At 40.9% G+C, this 15,287-nt stretch overlaps 1 protein-coding gene across 1 annotated transcript in view; it reads right to left on the bottom strand.

The window, feature by feature from the left end:
• Positions 1-15,287, bottom strand: part of LOC119976524 (golgin subfamily A member 4-like) — a 1,176,663-nt gene that overhangs the window by 501,033 nt on the left and 660,343 nt on the right. The window contains exons 93-95 of the mRNA XM_038817077.1: positions 10,536-10,565; positions 10,112-10,147; positions 2,730-2,753 (exon numbers count right to left, since the gene is read on the bottom strand). Of these exons, the coding sequence (XP_038673005.1) occupies positions 2,730-2,753; positions 10,112-10,147; positions 10,536-10,565 (90 nt within the window). The remainder of the gene's footprint in view (positions 1-2,729; positions 2,754-10,111; positions 10,148-10,535; positions 10,566-15,287) is intronic.

Raw genomic sequence — 15,287 nt, 5'->3', positions numbered from 1 at the left:
GAACAAACCTTCAGGTTCTCTGCACGTGTCGATTTGGAAATGCAACAAAGTTTCTTTCCTATGCTTGTGTCATAGTTTCGGAACTGTCAGTGAAATAAACATTCTTTCTGGGTCACAACGCATGAAGTGTGTTGATTTAAGACGGTTTTTCAATTGTACATTTTTTAGAAAATGGAAATGGAAAATTAATATATGTGAATGTAGAAAAGAATAATAATTTCACCAGTCACTGTTTAGGCACATTGATGTCGTTACACATGCTGGCACTGATTCTAAGATGTTATGAATCAACTCATAACAACAACAACATTAATTCCCTGAAAATTGTCCCCAGTGATCTCTGCGCTCAGACACCATAAATGAGGTTATGTCGCTTGCAGTTGCAATAATTGTTTGGCATTCTCCCACTACAGACATATATATCCCCAACTATTCCGAAAATAAGTATTTGATTGAAACTTGCCTTTATACAATTAACCGAGTTGTCGTGCAAAGAGTTTGTATGAATTTTGCACGAACTTATGTAAGCTTCATGCTGATCAGAATCCGAAGTTTGCTGAAATAATGCTTTAAAATAGAGCTTTATATCAAAAAATAACAGGGTGCTGAATGAAAGCCTGTACCATCAATTTCTACACAATTGATCGTACATGAATTTGTCATTAGCCATTTTGATATTTCCATATTTTTTGTCGCAAAATGGCTAACGACTAATTCTGAACAATCAACTGTGTAGAAATTAATTTCAGAAATTGAAGGTTCTCAGAGTTCAGGTGATAAAGGAGGGAAGGCACTCCGACCTTCATTAAATACTCCATTTATTTCATATTTATTGGCTATCTTTTTGAGAGAGTGTCTTGCTTTCTCTTGGAGTGATAAAATAACGCAATGTGCACAAGCTGAAGATTTTGCTTCTTTGTTGCGTTTGCCAAAATAATGAGAGATCCCAATGACAAAGCATTTGTGCATATTGTCACAAGGCATTTAAATATTCGCTATCCACACAAACGTCGTTTCATTATACATCTTTATTAAAGTATGTATCTGATAAGCAGACCTTAGGATTTATTTCCTACCAGGGATGTCGGTTTCGCTGGCTGGGGCAGCATTAACTCTATCCAGAGTGTCCCCTGAGCAAATGCAGGTGAGCTGCTTTCTGGAATTGCAGCAATCCACGTTGTGCAGGAACACTCACTGTGTTCTTTTCTTGGAAGTTCCAGGCTTTTGATCTAGCCACAGTAGTGGAACGGCTATATATTTCCAAGTCATGATGGTGAGGGAGGTGGAGGCAATCTCTCAGATCGTTCTATTCCCATGTTTCCGCTGCGCTTCTCCATCGTGCAGTGGTCGCAGTTGTGAGTATGGAAGTTGCTGTCTAAGGACACTTGGCGAGTTCCTACATTGCATCATGCAAGTGGTTCACAATACTCTCAATGTGCACGATGGTGGAGGCACTGATGATTTGTGAAAAGTATAGCAGTTAAGCAGATTTATTGGCCGTGGATGATGACAAGCGTCTTGGGTGTTGTTGCAGCTGCACTCATAAAGGAAATGTTCACAGAGACTTGTTGCTTGTGTACAGACTTTAGGAAGTAAGGAGGTGAGTTAGTTGCCTCATAATTTGCAGCCTCTGACCTGCCCTTGTGAGCACAGTATTTATGACAAATTCAATTCAATTTCACGCGAATTGTTGCATCCAGTAATTTAATGTTGGAATCGATGGCAATGCATTTAATTTCAAGTGGCGATGTATATTTTGTCTTCTGCTGACTATGTTCATTGCTTGTCACTTGAAATCCCGAGTCTGGATAATACCAAGGTCTTGCTGTATTGGACATCAACTGCTTCAGCATCTGAGAGGTCTGAAAGTTGCTGAATATTGTTTAATCATCTGCGAATAAACCACTTCTGACACCATACCATGTAACATACGGCCCAATTGCAGAGTAAGATGACAGTCAATATCACAATCAATGCAGATTAAGAGGGAGTGATATTGAACGGGTTGGAGAACAAAGAATAAAAGCAAAGAAAAGTACAGCACAGGAACAGGCCCTTCGGCCCTCACAGCCCGTGCTGAACATGTTGCCCGTCTAAACTTAAATCTGCTACACTTCCTGGGTCCGTAACCCTCTATTCCCATACTATTCATTTATTTGTCAAGATGACACTTAAATGCCACTATCGTCCCTGCTTCCACCACCTCCTCTGGCAGCGACGTCCAGGCACCCACTGCCCGCTGTGTACAAAACTTGCCTCGTACATCTCCTTGTACCTTAAACCCACGCCCCCTAGTAATTGACTCCTCGACCTTGGGGAAAAGCTTCTGACTATCCACTCTGTCTCAGCCCCTCATAATGTTGTTGACCTCTGTCAGGTCGCCCCTCAACCTCCAGTGAGAACAAACCGAGTTTATTCAACCGCCCCTCATAGCTAATGCTTTTATGTCAGGAACTTTAAGTCAGAAAAAATACCGTTACTTTGTGTCATGTCCGATTCGAAGCTGGTGTTTTTTTTTTAAACCTCTGATGCATTGTGCTGGAGGAAAAGTGGCTAATTCACAAACTTGGGTGTATAAAAATTATAATATTTTATCAACATTGCGAAACCTTAGATTAAAGTAAGTCCGGCATGGTGTATAAATGATACGGGAGAGTACAATCAATTAATATAATTTAATGTGTTAAATATTTCATTGATTAATTATAAAATAAAAATATAAACTATACCTCTATAACTTTGATACAATTTATCTATTGGAAGGCAAGGGATGTAAATGAAAATGCGACAGTTAATCCAAGATGTATAAATGCAAACCACGTCCCGAAAACAACAGTTCGGAAACCACGACCATGAAGATTTAAGAAAAATAACTGCACAAAACCAGAAGTGCAATGTGACTTCTACGATTGTTTCATGACAAAGTGCTTCATTTTTGAGTCGCATAAGGCTCTTGACGGTTATTCAGGATGAATATATGGACACCCATTTGCTCTTGCACTCCACGACGTGCTTTATTTTTAAAAATCACCAGCAACGCCCATAGCCGCTGCGAATGTGCTCTTTCCTACGTTTCCATAAAACAGAGAATTAATCTCTTTGCTTAATTTGTCAACTGCAATCTGTCTAAAGCGTAGATTCACTAGCTTCATTTCATTAAATGCTCTCAGTCCGAACATTGAGGTAGGTTTTAGCGTGCCAATGTAACTAACATTCCGAAATATTAAATGAGAGAAGCGTGACATCTCGTCTAACATCAGACGTATCAGGTTACCAATGTCAAAGGTACACCTTGGTGGGAAGATTGATGTTTACACGACATAAATAGATTTGCTTTCGCTTGAAACTCCATTTTTCACGCTTCGATCTGTCCAGCATGTTCCTTAAAATAGTATTTTCCGGAATGTAAGATGATTCGCTTTTTTTTCATGAGCTGAAACTCACTGCTAAGCTCTCGATATCCATACTGAAAACAACGTTTAAAACATTTATATTGACTTCAAAAGCAAAAGAAAAAATCGTAGAGAGCACAAAAACGGCTTTGATTTGATATTATAGGTCGTAATGTAAAATCTACCGTTATGCTTATGCCGCACCTCTTTTCTCTCTAGTTTCTATTAAAGCCGTAATGCATGTATTTTGGGTAGCCGAGCCATGGGCTCTATATTTCGAATCACTCCCCGTGTCTTTTTTCACAAATGGAAAGACGCAGCCACATTATGAGTAAACAAAACTTGTATTGATGCTCAATAAATATTTAACCACAAATTGAGGGTTAATTCGACACTTCCCAAATATTCTTCTCGTTTGACATCAATTCAATGCACCATGTAGCATTATGTCCCATTGTACCTATGCAGCCGCCTCATTTTGTGCGATGGAGCTGTGTTTTGGAAAGTTTCGGCATTTAAATACCTCGTTTATTGGTGTGAATTTAACTGTTAGCAATGGAAGGAAAGTCGCTCAAAAAGATGAAACACTAATTTCCATCCAGTATAACTTTTCTGAGAATTGTTTTTTTACCAAACAGCTTTATCAAAGAACAACAAAACTAACTGGCAAGTTTCACAGTGCATTTAACTAAATTCTTCACAAAAGTTCCATTCTCCTGATATTTTGCGTAGAATATTATGTTTTTGCACTATTTTAACTTGTTTTACTTGGTCTTAACTTTCAGTGTGTTTTGGCTTAAATTCTATGTGCATATTTGCATTTTTAATAACCGATCAAGGAAACAAAATGTATTCAACTGCCTTTTTATACCTCTCTTTAAACTGACATGAATGGAATGGATGGTTGCCCAAAAGTGGTTCCCTTTACACTTCGTTTATGTGTTGAAGTTAGTTATTATTTGTGTATTAATTCCCCCATTCCATGAACCGATATATTCCCATCACTCTGCAATCAAAGAAACAAGTCGGTGATTGTTGCAACTCCAAGACAAACACAGATCCAGAGAAATACACAACAAAAACGTATTATATTATTATTCTCCAAAAGCTTAATTATCTAATCTCACCGTAAAGTAACCTGAATCGTGATTGAAGCTATACGTTTCCATCGCTTTGCTCTCATTAAAATTAAGGATTCATTAAATGCGCACATCGCTCTTTAAAGTTCGGTAAAATAAGAGCTGGCTTCCCCCAATTACCTCCATATAGTCCAGAGACGATGGGACAATCTGTAGAAATTCAGATTTTACCGGGTCTGATTCGCCGGATTTATAATCGGTCATAACTGTTGAATGTATCTATTCACTGAGGTTGAGATAGCGGAAATTAACTTTAAGAACATAAGACATAGGAACAGAATTCGGACACTCGGCCCCTCGTGTCTGCTTCGCCATTCAACCATGGCTAAATTTTTTTCTCGTCCCCATTCTCCTGTCTTCTCCCCATAACCTCCCATTCCCTTTGAACTTTGAGTAAACAATGGGTTATGCAATCCCTATCAAGCCATGGATCTGAAACTGTCCACCTTCATTGATTTGGTATAAATTTGGACGCAATTATTGAGCTTGCATATTCGCGCGAATTGTCCTTACATATCGAGTTGGATTGTGTTGGATTAGATTTTTCTCAGTATGTACAAGAACATTCCTGTATAGGCTTTATTCATATTCAGTGATGTGGAAACGAATGTCGAACGATATACAGAATGAAAGATTTGAAAACCGAATGTTGAAAAGAACATCCACTTTTTCCTCTTGCTCAGAAAGAAACAAGTTGAATGAAGTGTAAAAAATGGTTTTACAAAGCTTTCAAGATGCTGCTCATCAACTTAGATTGCCTTGACGCTTATTTCTATAGTTGAGCGATTTGAAAATTATTCATTTTGATTAAGAGGATTTGTAATGTGTTTCAAAATTTGCCTTACGATTTTATATTATATTTAACTGGAACCACCTTCATCTAATTTCGAATATGCAAATGTAATCAAAATATGAATGACATTCTGTTTGTTAAGCTCCCTAGTTTGCAATCTGCGTGGACATGTGACTGCGGTTTGCTGTTTATCCTGCTTTATGAAATCAGAATGATAAACGATTGATTTCCAATGTGGATTATAAACGTTGGATTTATTTGAATACAGTTTCTAACTCAGCATCACACTTGAATTTGTCAATCTGCTTCTCCTGGTAGTGATGTCAACCCTTTCTCTCACAGCCTGTTTTTATTAATTTCTTTTTCCAGCTCTCCCTCAGCCGCACCGAATCCTGGCATCCGTTAAGCTCGATTCGAACGAACGCCATTAGGTCGTTCGTAATCAAAAATATTACTGCAAAACCGGAGATTACGTGAAAAGTTGTCGCATAACTAGTCACAGTTAATGGAGCGTTCCTTCTAATTTGCACGTGATGGATCGTTATGGGCACGTGTCATGCATGTAATTTCACGTACTTCTTGCCTCAGACGGTTTAATCCCGCCGGTCTTTGCACCCACGGGAAACAAGACTTAGCTTCTGGTCTGGATATTTTAATAAAATTCTGCCCTCCTATGGTTCCCTGTTGGATACATTATTTAGTACGTTGTATATTGTACGTTCATTATATTGACCTTATTCATCAGATTGAATGCAATGTTGGGTAATGTGCGTCAAATAAACTCATTTATCGTGCTTTTACCCACAGCGCAAATATACCCTATTCAAAGTTTCTTTGAATGGACTACATTTTCATGTGCTAATTTTCTTCAATTCGTACCTCTGTTTTATCACCAATTTTGTCCTGCGTTGCGGTAAAAGATAAAGTATGTTTGAAGTACGCTTGTTCTAAGGTTGAAAAGCTGATCTCTACACGTTCTGACACGTTTTTTGTTCCGTGGTACTCAGCTGACATATTACTAAACGTCTCAGTACACATTTGTTATTGCAGTTATTGCAGTGATTTTTGAGAATTGTAACAACCATAGCAGTTCATGCTGTATGTGATGTATCACTTTCGTGCACATATAGGTATTTGGAGACGTAGGCCTGTATCCACTCATACGGAAAAACATACGTTCTTTCAGAGAGATATTAATTCGATATTGTTTGCACAATTAGAGGTTAAATCTCCAAGGCCGAAGTTGAGGAGAACGCCAATAACCGAGGCCACCATCAGGCAGAATACTGGGTGAGGTAAGTGGATTGAAAACAGGGAGGGAGTTCCTTGCATTTGTGCTTTGTTTGACCGGGAATATTGACATGGCAGAGACATAGAAAGAATAGCGGCCAAGGGAAAATAGCAATCGGAAATTCACACGGTGGCTGTTTCGAAAGAGGGAGGAGCAAAAGCTTGTATTGTTATAACAAGGGACGAAAAGAAAGAGGTCAGATCATAACAACGATGTTGCTGGTTACGATAGCCAATACGAACACCGTCACTAGAAAAGTATGGGACTGGATCAGTGTCTCAGTGTTAATCGAGCACCTAGTAAGGCGACTCGATCCCTCATTCTTAAACCACCATCAATCCACAGAGACTGGGGCGAGGCAGGGCCAGGCAGATGGGAACAAGAGACTATCAATGAATCATGGAGTGCACTATTATCTGTATTCTCTGCACCTTGACGAGGCGCCGACCTCAGATGCAGCCTTTGGAAACAAGAAGAAAAATAAACTACTGAATGAGATTCCGCAGTTAGGTAACCTAAACTAGTGGAAATATATAACTGTGGTTGGGTGCGGTGGGGAAGGTTCGTGGAATATTGGGATTGGGGAGTTGTTCATGTAACCCATGTTAACTGGGTTTCGATGTTGGGTGGGTGTGTATTGTTCACCTTGCGCATTTGATATCTTGACATGAAAAGTTTTAAAATTATAAATGCATGATAAAAGTACTTTTTAAATGACAAATGGATATCTGTTTAGTTTTTTTAATGGCAAATATATTCTCATTTTCAGTTCTTCGGAAATATAAGAAACATTAAAAAATGCGTGTCAGAACCTGCGGTACTCCTGAATCTAGATGAAAATGGAAAATGCCTGGAAATGTTCGAGTTCTGATGGAACGATTCTGAACAGTCTTTTATCGCCGGAGGTTCAATCGAGTCTGAGCTAAGGTGATAGACTTGGACTAAAGCTGTAGCACTTACCGGAATACTTACCCAGGAAATGTTCGGCAGTTATATTACCTGTTCTAATGGTTGCACAACAAAACTGAACATCAAAACTGATTCAACCATGACTCCTTCGTTAGCCGACTACCACGCAACGACCAGACTACCCCAAATTGCATGAGTTCCACCCTTAAAATAATGTCACGATGCACTGACGATCCGAATGTTATTTGAACATGACCTGACTACTCTGCCTACCCGATTCACGACTTTGACCTGAAAAAGCAAAGCTCGCGCACATACTTCCCTGCTCACCCAGCAATAACATGACAACAGATTACCAACCTACGATATGACCATTCCGACCTGGGACAACTAAAACGTTGTCACACCTTTTCTAGCAGAAGGCCAGAACCCACGCCTCTATAATTCGTGGCTACCTGAATGATTCCTCCGACCACCAGACGATCCATGACAAGTTCCAAAAACCGACGGATGGCCGCACTGAGTCATGTTCAGGGAAAAGCCACTGACCACCGGACCAATAGGTCTAACTTGATCATAATACAATTAAAATCTATCTCACTACGCCACCGCTAACTCTTATCCACCAACATCCTGGACGAGGGGAATACCATACCCTTTACACACCCATCTCCCACCAAATAGTTCAGAATACTTCGGCTATACTTGGCGAAATAAATAAAAGCATAACCAGATGTCAGCAAATAGATAACGACTCGTGTCCATTTAAATTCTTCACCAAACAGATACCAGCGCCCTCCTGACCACGGAAAAATATCCCGAACTGCTAACTAACGGGACCACACAGTAGCAAACCCGCAGACTCCAGAAATTCCGCAAATGATGGACCACCTAGGTCCGTGACCAACTGAAATACTGGGATTCATGATACAACTAGTGTTACTGAGCAGACCCAACGACCACTGGCCCCGGTACCCACCTACCAATAACGTAACCCCGCCCACCACATCGCCTGTTACTCGAACAATAGCTTACAAACGTCCTTACTAAAGCAGACGACAAGCTCGAAGCACACGAACGCAGGACGAAAAGAACTGTGGACGTTCCCACAATCCCGAAACCCGGTCGGCTAACACCAGCTCCCCTGAGGAGCGGCGTATATTCCTCGCGGAGCCATCTAAACCGCCTACCAGACGCACCTATGCATTTTATTTCCAAACTCTGCTCCATGCATATGACCACCCCGTATATTAACGAGAAAATGTTTAGATAAACGCTGCATGTGCAGGAGGGCGTGTGGAGAGAAACAGGGTTCATATTTTTGAACTAAATGATCCACCTATACTTCTCTCAACAGATGCTACCGGACCTGCCGGGATGATCCAGAATGTTCCGTTTTGATTCAGAATTCCAGCATTCGCAGTTGTTTGGTTATATTTGACTATCACGGAGCCGAATACTTTTGCAAATGAACAACACTGCTCGGCCTGAGGGTCACAGCGAAATCCATACTTACACAATCAGAAGATAACGACCCACACAACTAATTGAGCACTTCACCAAACTAAACACCGCATGCAGCTCAACTATCTACTCACCGCACATATCTAAGCACTTCACCCCAAATTCCCTTCACTAGCTACCCACCTCACTTACCAACCAAGCCATGCACTCATTAACGACTATCAATGTAACCATTGATCCATCGTCCAATTCACTTCTACTGTTATATATATATTAAAATAATTGGTATTACAAATATTTACGTTAATGCGACAGCTCAAAAAGAGGTATTCTCGCCTTTGCCCGATTCCCAGCGGCGATTGTTCTTACCGCGGATGCACTGCAACCCATTTTTGGTTCTGTCGTGTCGCAGTCCCATAAGAAATCTGCAGTATCGTCAAGTCGAGTAAGGTTTTAACAGCCAGCTAAAATGCAACCACCTTGCCGCTGATCGGAACAACCAGACCTTTGTTTTAAAGGAACGCAGTACTTTGGACAGTGACAATGCTCAAATGAGACAGCAGCAGGAACGTCATAAGCGTGTGAACATTTAAGACTAAGTGCGCGTGGATCGAACAAAGAGATAAAGATAAACAATGCGCATCACCAAAAAAATAGTGATGCCTTGGAAATATGGGAACATGGTAGCGCAGGATCGGTTTCTGACTTCCAGCTCCGCCTCAAACTACCAACGTCGGTTTATTCGATTGGTACGGTCGTGGCGTGAGTCCGCCCTGTTGGTGGGGCCCCGGGGGTGCGGCGGGGGGTGAGGAAGGTGCAGTGCGGCGGGAGGTGTTTTCTGAAGCGAAGATTTACAAGTTCGTCTCTGTTCTGGCTCTTATGTGCAATGGGCCCCAGTTGCATGAGCCGAACTAAGTCAATCATTTAAGGAGCACATAAATACATTACAAATTCAATAATGATATCAGACAAGGTAAGCACATTTCGTTTCAAAATCTGGATACTAATAGTTTTAAAATAAAATAACTATAGCTGGTAGCATCAATCTATTAACATCATGCAACGATTTAAACTTAACCGTTACATAAATGTATGAAAAATAGCCGCTGTTTAGCGAAAACACCTGCGTTTTTCAAACTATCTTTCAGTCTGCCGATTTCTGAAAAAGAAAAGAAACTCGTCAATTGGGGTTCAATGAATCGCTTCAGTTCAAATCTTTCTGGCTCAACGCGCATAGGGAAATGTCACTGCGTACTGGAAAGCATAAACTGCACATTGCGTTTGCCGGGTAATCTGTAGTCACTTGCCAAGCATTTAAACGTTCCTTGACCGTGCTGTCACCTGCCATTCAAAACGTAGCAAATCTACTCGGATTCTCTAATTAACTGCATATGTGCTGAACTAAAATTTAGGCAATACTTCACTTTTATTGTAAAGAGCAATAATAATAGGTGCTATGTTTAACAGTTCTGCACAAATGGAATAAAGGGAAATTCAATTACAAATATCATTCGAAAGATTGCACTTCATTTCATTGATGTACGGACCTTTTTCTTTATCTTTTAGGTCAGCCGCTGCTGCGATTTAAATCAAACATGCACGGATATTTCGTCAGAGTTTGTGGCTGCGTGGAGGAAACAATCAAATACGTGGTGCTGTGCAAAAAGCAAGAAAATACATTTGCCAAATATATGGCTGCATGATTGTATTAGCGATCACACAAGTTAACATTTTGAAAAACAGGGCCAATCGAATAAAGCAATTGGGTTAACTAGAGATCATATTTCAAAATTACGGGCAGCACGGTGGCACAGTGGTTAGCATTGCTGCCTACGGCGCTGAGAACCCGGGTTCGAATCCCGGCTCTGGGTCACTGTCCGTGAGGAGTTTGCACATTCTCCCCGTGTCTGCGTGGGTTTCACCCCCACAACCCAAAAGATGTGCAGGATAGGTAGATTGGCCACTCTAAATTGCCCCTTAATTGGAAAAAATAATTGGGTACTCTAAATTTTAAAAAAAATATATTTCAAAATTACTAGTACTGAGAGTTTTAAATGATTAGACGACAACGTTATTCACAATTAGTATATTAGTTTGTTTGTTTTCTTTGCGTAAAATAAAGCATTGCTGCAACTAAACATCCCAAAACCTGTCCACAAACTCTTGATTTAACAACGTAATACATTCCAATAGTTTTTACACCTTATTTTCCAAATGTTTATCAAATTTGCGCGTCGAAAGTAATTCAGGAAATTATAATTCAACGACTTCTGAATTGTCATTATTAACCTGAAACGTATCTCAGAATTTCATGTTCCTCTGCTTCGCTATACATTTTCACACCTGCCTGGAATATTTTCAGATTGCACTGTGCTGAGATGATTTCTAAAAATATTTCTAGAAGAATATACTGAATACAGGATCTGTTTAAGGAGACATTATCATTTCTTTAATTGTCCTTTGCTCGGTACACATGCTATCCTCTATTCATTATTATTATGCGGAAACATTATATTTTTTTAAATGTCGAGGTGGCATTACACTCCTTTCACTTCACATCACCTCCCCTCCCTCTCCAGCTCCCCCCCCCCCAACCCCACCCCGCACTCGCAATGTCAGTCAATAGCACGGAACATATAATGTTCCTTAAATCATTTCATCATCATACACGGTCTCCTTTCAACAGATCCTGGTATTCGGTCCTGAGTCAAGTCATGATCTGCGAATTTCTCACACGAACCTGTTCCCGTATGCCTCAACAACTTCACATAAAAATTATCTTTAGTATTTTTACATGTCGTCTTCAATTAATACTGTAATTAAGTTAATGTGAAAATCCACCAGTCGCCACATTCTGGCGCCTGTTCGGGTACACCGAGGGAGAATTCAGAATGTCCAATCACCTAACAAGCCAGTCTTTCGGATATATTGGGAGGACAACGGACCACTGGGAGGAAACCCACAGACACGGGGAGAACGCGCAGACTCCCCACAGGCATGATTCAAGTGCGAATCGAACCTGGGACCCTGGCGCTGTGAAGCAACAGTGAGGAAAACGCTGTTGTTCATTCCACATTTTAAGGACAGAAATGTTTCCTGATTACATGATTATATCGATTCAAGACAGTATTATTTTTAATTCATCTGGTTCTGGACTTCCAAAACATTGACATTGTTCTTGCGTCTTTCCAATCTTTACTCGAAAATGTCATGATTTTCGGTCGAATCTCCAGTCCAAATCGTTTGACGAAATGGTTAACAGTAAGAATAATAATGGCAGTAATTCTTGCTGAGTGTCACATCCCATTTTCCATGAGCCCCAGTTAACAATTTGGACCGCCAAATTCGTTTTTTCTCCTCATTGTGTCCGCAGGCATCGATCTTTCCCTTACTTCCCTCTGGATCTCGCACCTGATGAACTTCGACTTGCGTTTAGTACACGGTAGGCCTTGTGGCGCCATTGACAACGTCGCTCCCTATGATCTAGAAGCTCAGTACTTGAATACCAAGAATTATGCATTCAGATTAAGCATTCACTCAAACACGTTGAGTGAATAAACTGGCAAATCAGTCCAACACGCCTGGTTGTAAGTGCGCTAAAAATACCTGGTCACACACGCTTGATGTGACGTGGTCGTCCATCAAGCAATATGCCCCTGACAACAGACTGTCGACCAGTTCAGGAATTACGCGCTGCGTAAACATATGCACGTCTGCCTTAGTGCACCATTATTTGCTGGTATTTCTGTGTTATTACGTTGGAGAAGCTACGTCAAAAAGTAAATTTAAAACATCAACAGATTACCCTTGATACATTTCTTGTCATTCATTCAAATAATTCCTCAAATTTTACCAAGAACAATATTATGTATGGAAATATTAGCATGTATTCTGCTTTTCCCATAAATTATTAGAGATAATTCTCTTGGACAGGATTTATTCACATTTGTAAACAAATGGCTCACTCGCGATAGACGGCATGGTTTTGCAAAGGAGAAGTCGTGCTTCACTAACTTGATCGAGTTTTCTGAGGAGGTGACAAAGATGATTGATGAGGGGTGTGCGGTGGATATTGGTTCCATAGACTTCATTAAAGCCTTTGACAAGTGGCAACATGGCAGCATTTGGGGACAGCACGGTAGCATGGTGGTTAGCATAAATGCTTCACAGCTCCAGGGTCCCAGGTTCGGTTCCCGGCTGGGTCACTGTCTGTGCGGAGTCTGCACGTCCTCCCCGTGTGTGCGTGGGTTTCCTCCGGGTGCTCCGGTTTCCTCCCACAGTCCAAAGATGTGCGGGTTAGGTGGATTGGCCATGCTAAATTGTCCGTACTGTCCTTAAAAGTAAGGTTAAGGAGGGGGGATTTGTTGGGTTACGGGTATAGGTGGATACGTGGGGTTGAGTAGGGTGATCATTGTTCGGCACAACATCGAGGGCCGAAGGGCCTGTTCTGTGCTGTACTGTTCTATGTTCTATGGCAAACTGGTACAAAAGTTGAAGTCACACGGGATGAGAGGTGGGGTGGTAAGATTGATACAGATCTGGCTCGGTCACAATAAGCAAAGGGTAGCAGTAGAAGGGATTTTTTTTGTGATTAGTGGGGTTCCACAGGGATCTGTACTGGGGCCTCTGTTGTTTGTATTATGCATAAATGATTTCCAGTAAAAATGTAGCTTGTCTGATTATTAGATACTCCGGTTGACACCAAGGTTTGAAGAGTGGAAGATAGTTTCGAGGATTGTCAGAGGATACAAAAGGACATCAGTTTGAGATGTGACATCTCAAAAGTCACATTGGTTTGAGCCTTGGGCAGAGAAATTGTAAATGGAGTTTAATCCAGTCAAAATTGAGGTAATGCATTTTTGTAGGACCAACATGGAGGGGAATTATACCGTGAATGGCAAAACTCTTCGGAATATAGAAATTCAGAAAGATCCGGGCGTGCAGGTCCACAGATCTTTGAAGGTGATAACACAAGATGTCAAGAAACCATGCTGAATATTTGCCTTCATTAGAAGTAGCATCGAGTATTATAACTGGCACGTCATGCTACAGGTGTATTGAACCTTGGTTAGGCCGCACTTGGAATATTGCACGCAATGCTGGTCACAACACTTCCCGAAGTATCTGAATGCTTTGGATGTGGTGCGGAGGAGGTTCACCATGATGTTGCCTGGTCAGGAAGGTGTCAGCTCTGTGGAGAGGCTCATTAAACTTGGACTGTTTTCATTTGAAAGACGGTGGTTCTGCCTGTGAACTGATAGAAATGTACATGATTATGACTGTGATGGATAGTGTAGATCGGCATTCGTCTGTCCCAGGGTGGAGGTGTCAGTCCCAAGGGGGCAGAGATTTAAGGCCTGTGGGAAAAAGATGAGAAGAGATATGCGAGGCAGTTTCTTATGCAAAAGGGTGACGAGTGGCTGGAAGGCGCTGCTAGGGGAGGATGTGGAAGCAGATACATTAACGGCGTTCAAAAGGCATCTTGACAAACATATGGATAGGATTGATAGCGAGGGATACGGCACAATGATTTTGGAAAAGTTTGATATTATGACAGGAAGTGGCTTGCAGGGCCGGAGGACCTGTTCCTGTGCTGTATTCTCCTCTATTCCTTCTTCATTGCCAAACTGCAGTTGGCTTTGGTAAGACAGACACGGGTGGAAAATATTTTTCTCTTACATGCAAATTAACATTTAATTATGCTTAGCTTAAGTGCCACCGTTACACATTTGTCGCAAACAGCATATCATACTAATGCAGCATGTCTTTCTGTAAGCAAATTGTGAGAAGGAATTTGAAGCCAGTCGCAAGCTTGCTAAAAAAATTACTTGCAAGAAAGCCTAGATATTCAACAAAACAAGATATTGATTTATTATCGAAGTCAGGTGCTTGGATTAATATGCACTTGCCAAATGATTAATAGGCGTCGAATGCAACCTGCCCCAGTCATTCAAAACCCCGAAGCAGTACTTGAAACATTCGTTCTGAGCAGCATATATTTGTTTGTAAATATTTGAAGATTCATACAAATTCATGTGAGTAACCAGTTGAGTCGTTGTGGTTCCACTTAATAAAGAACATTTCTTAAACTGGAAGAAACAAAGCACACAACAAAAGATTAACGTGGACTATGACACTTAAGTATACCATTAGCTAATCACTGCTTTACCTGAACGTACCTCTTGATCTCCAAATTTCTCATGTTCACTAAGATCGACTGATGCATCACTTGTGACGCACGATATTCAATTGTCGCAACTCTACAGGTTAAGTCCAGTTCATTGTTGCCACAGTACCGC

Source organism: Scyliorhinus canicula, chromosome 13 (genome assembly GCF_902713615.1).
Source record: "Scyliorhinus canicula chromosome 13, sScyCan1.1, whole genome shotgun sequence".
NCBI classification, from domain to species: Eukaryota; Metazoa; Chordata; class Chondrichthyes; order Carcharhiniformes; family Scyliorhinidae; genus Scyliorhinus; species Scyliorhinus canicula.
The sequence above is the reverse complement of the archived record's forward strand: the minus strand, read 5'-3'. Positions and strand labels throughout refer to the sequence as shown.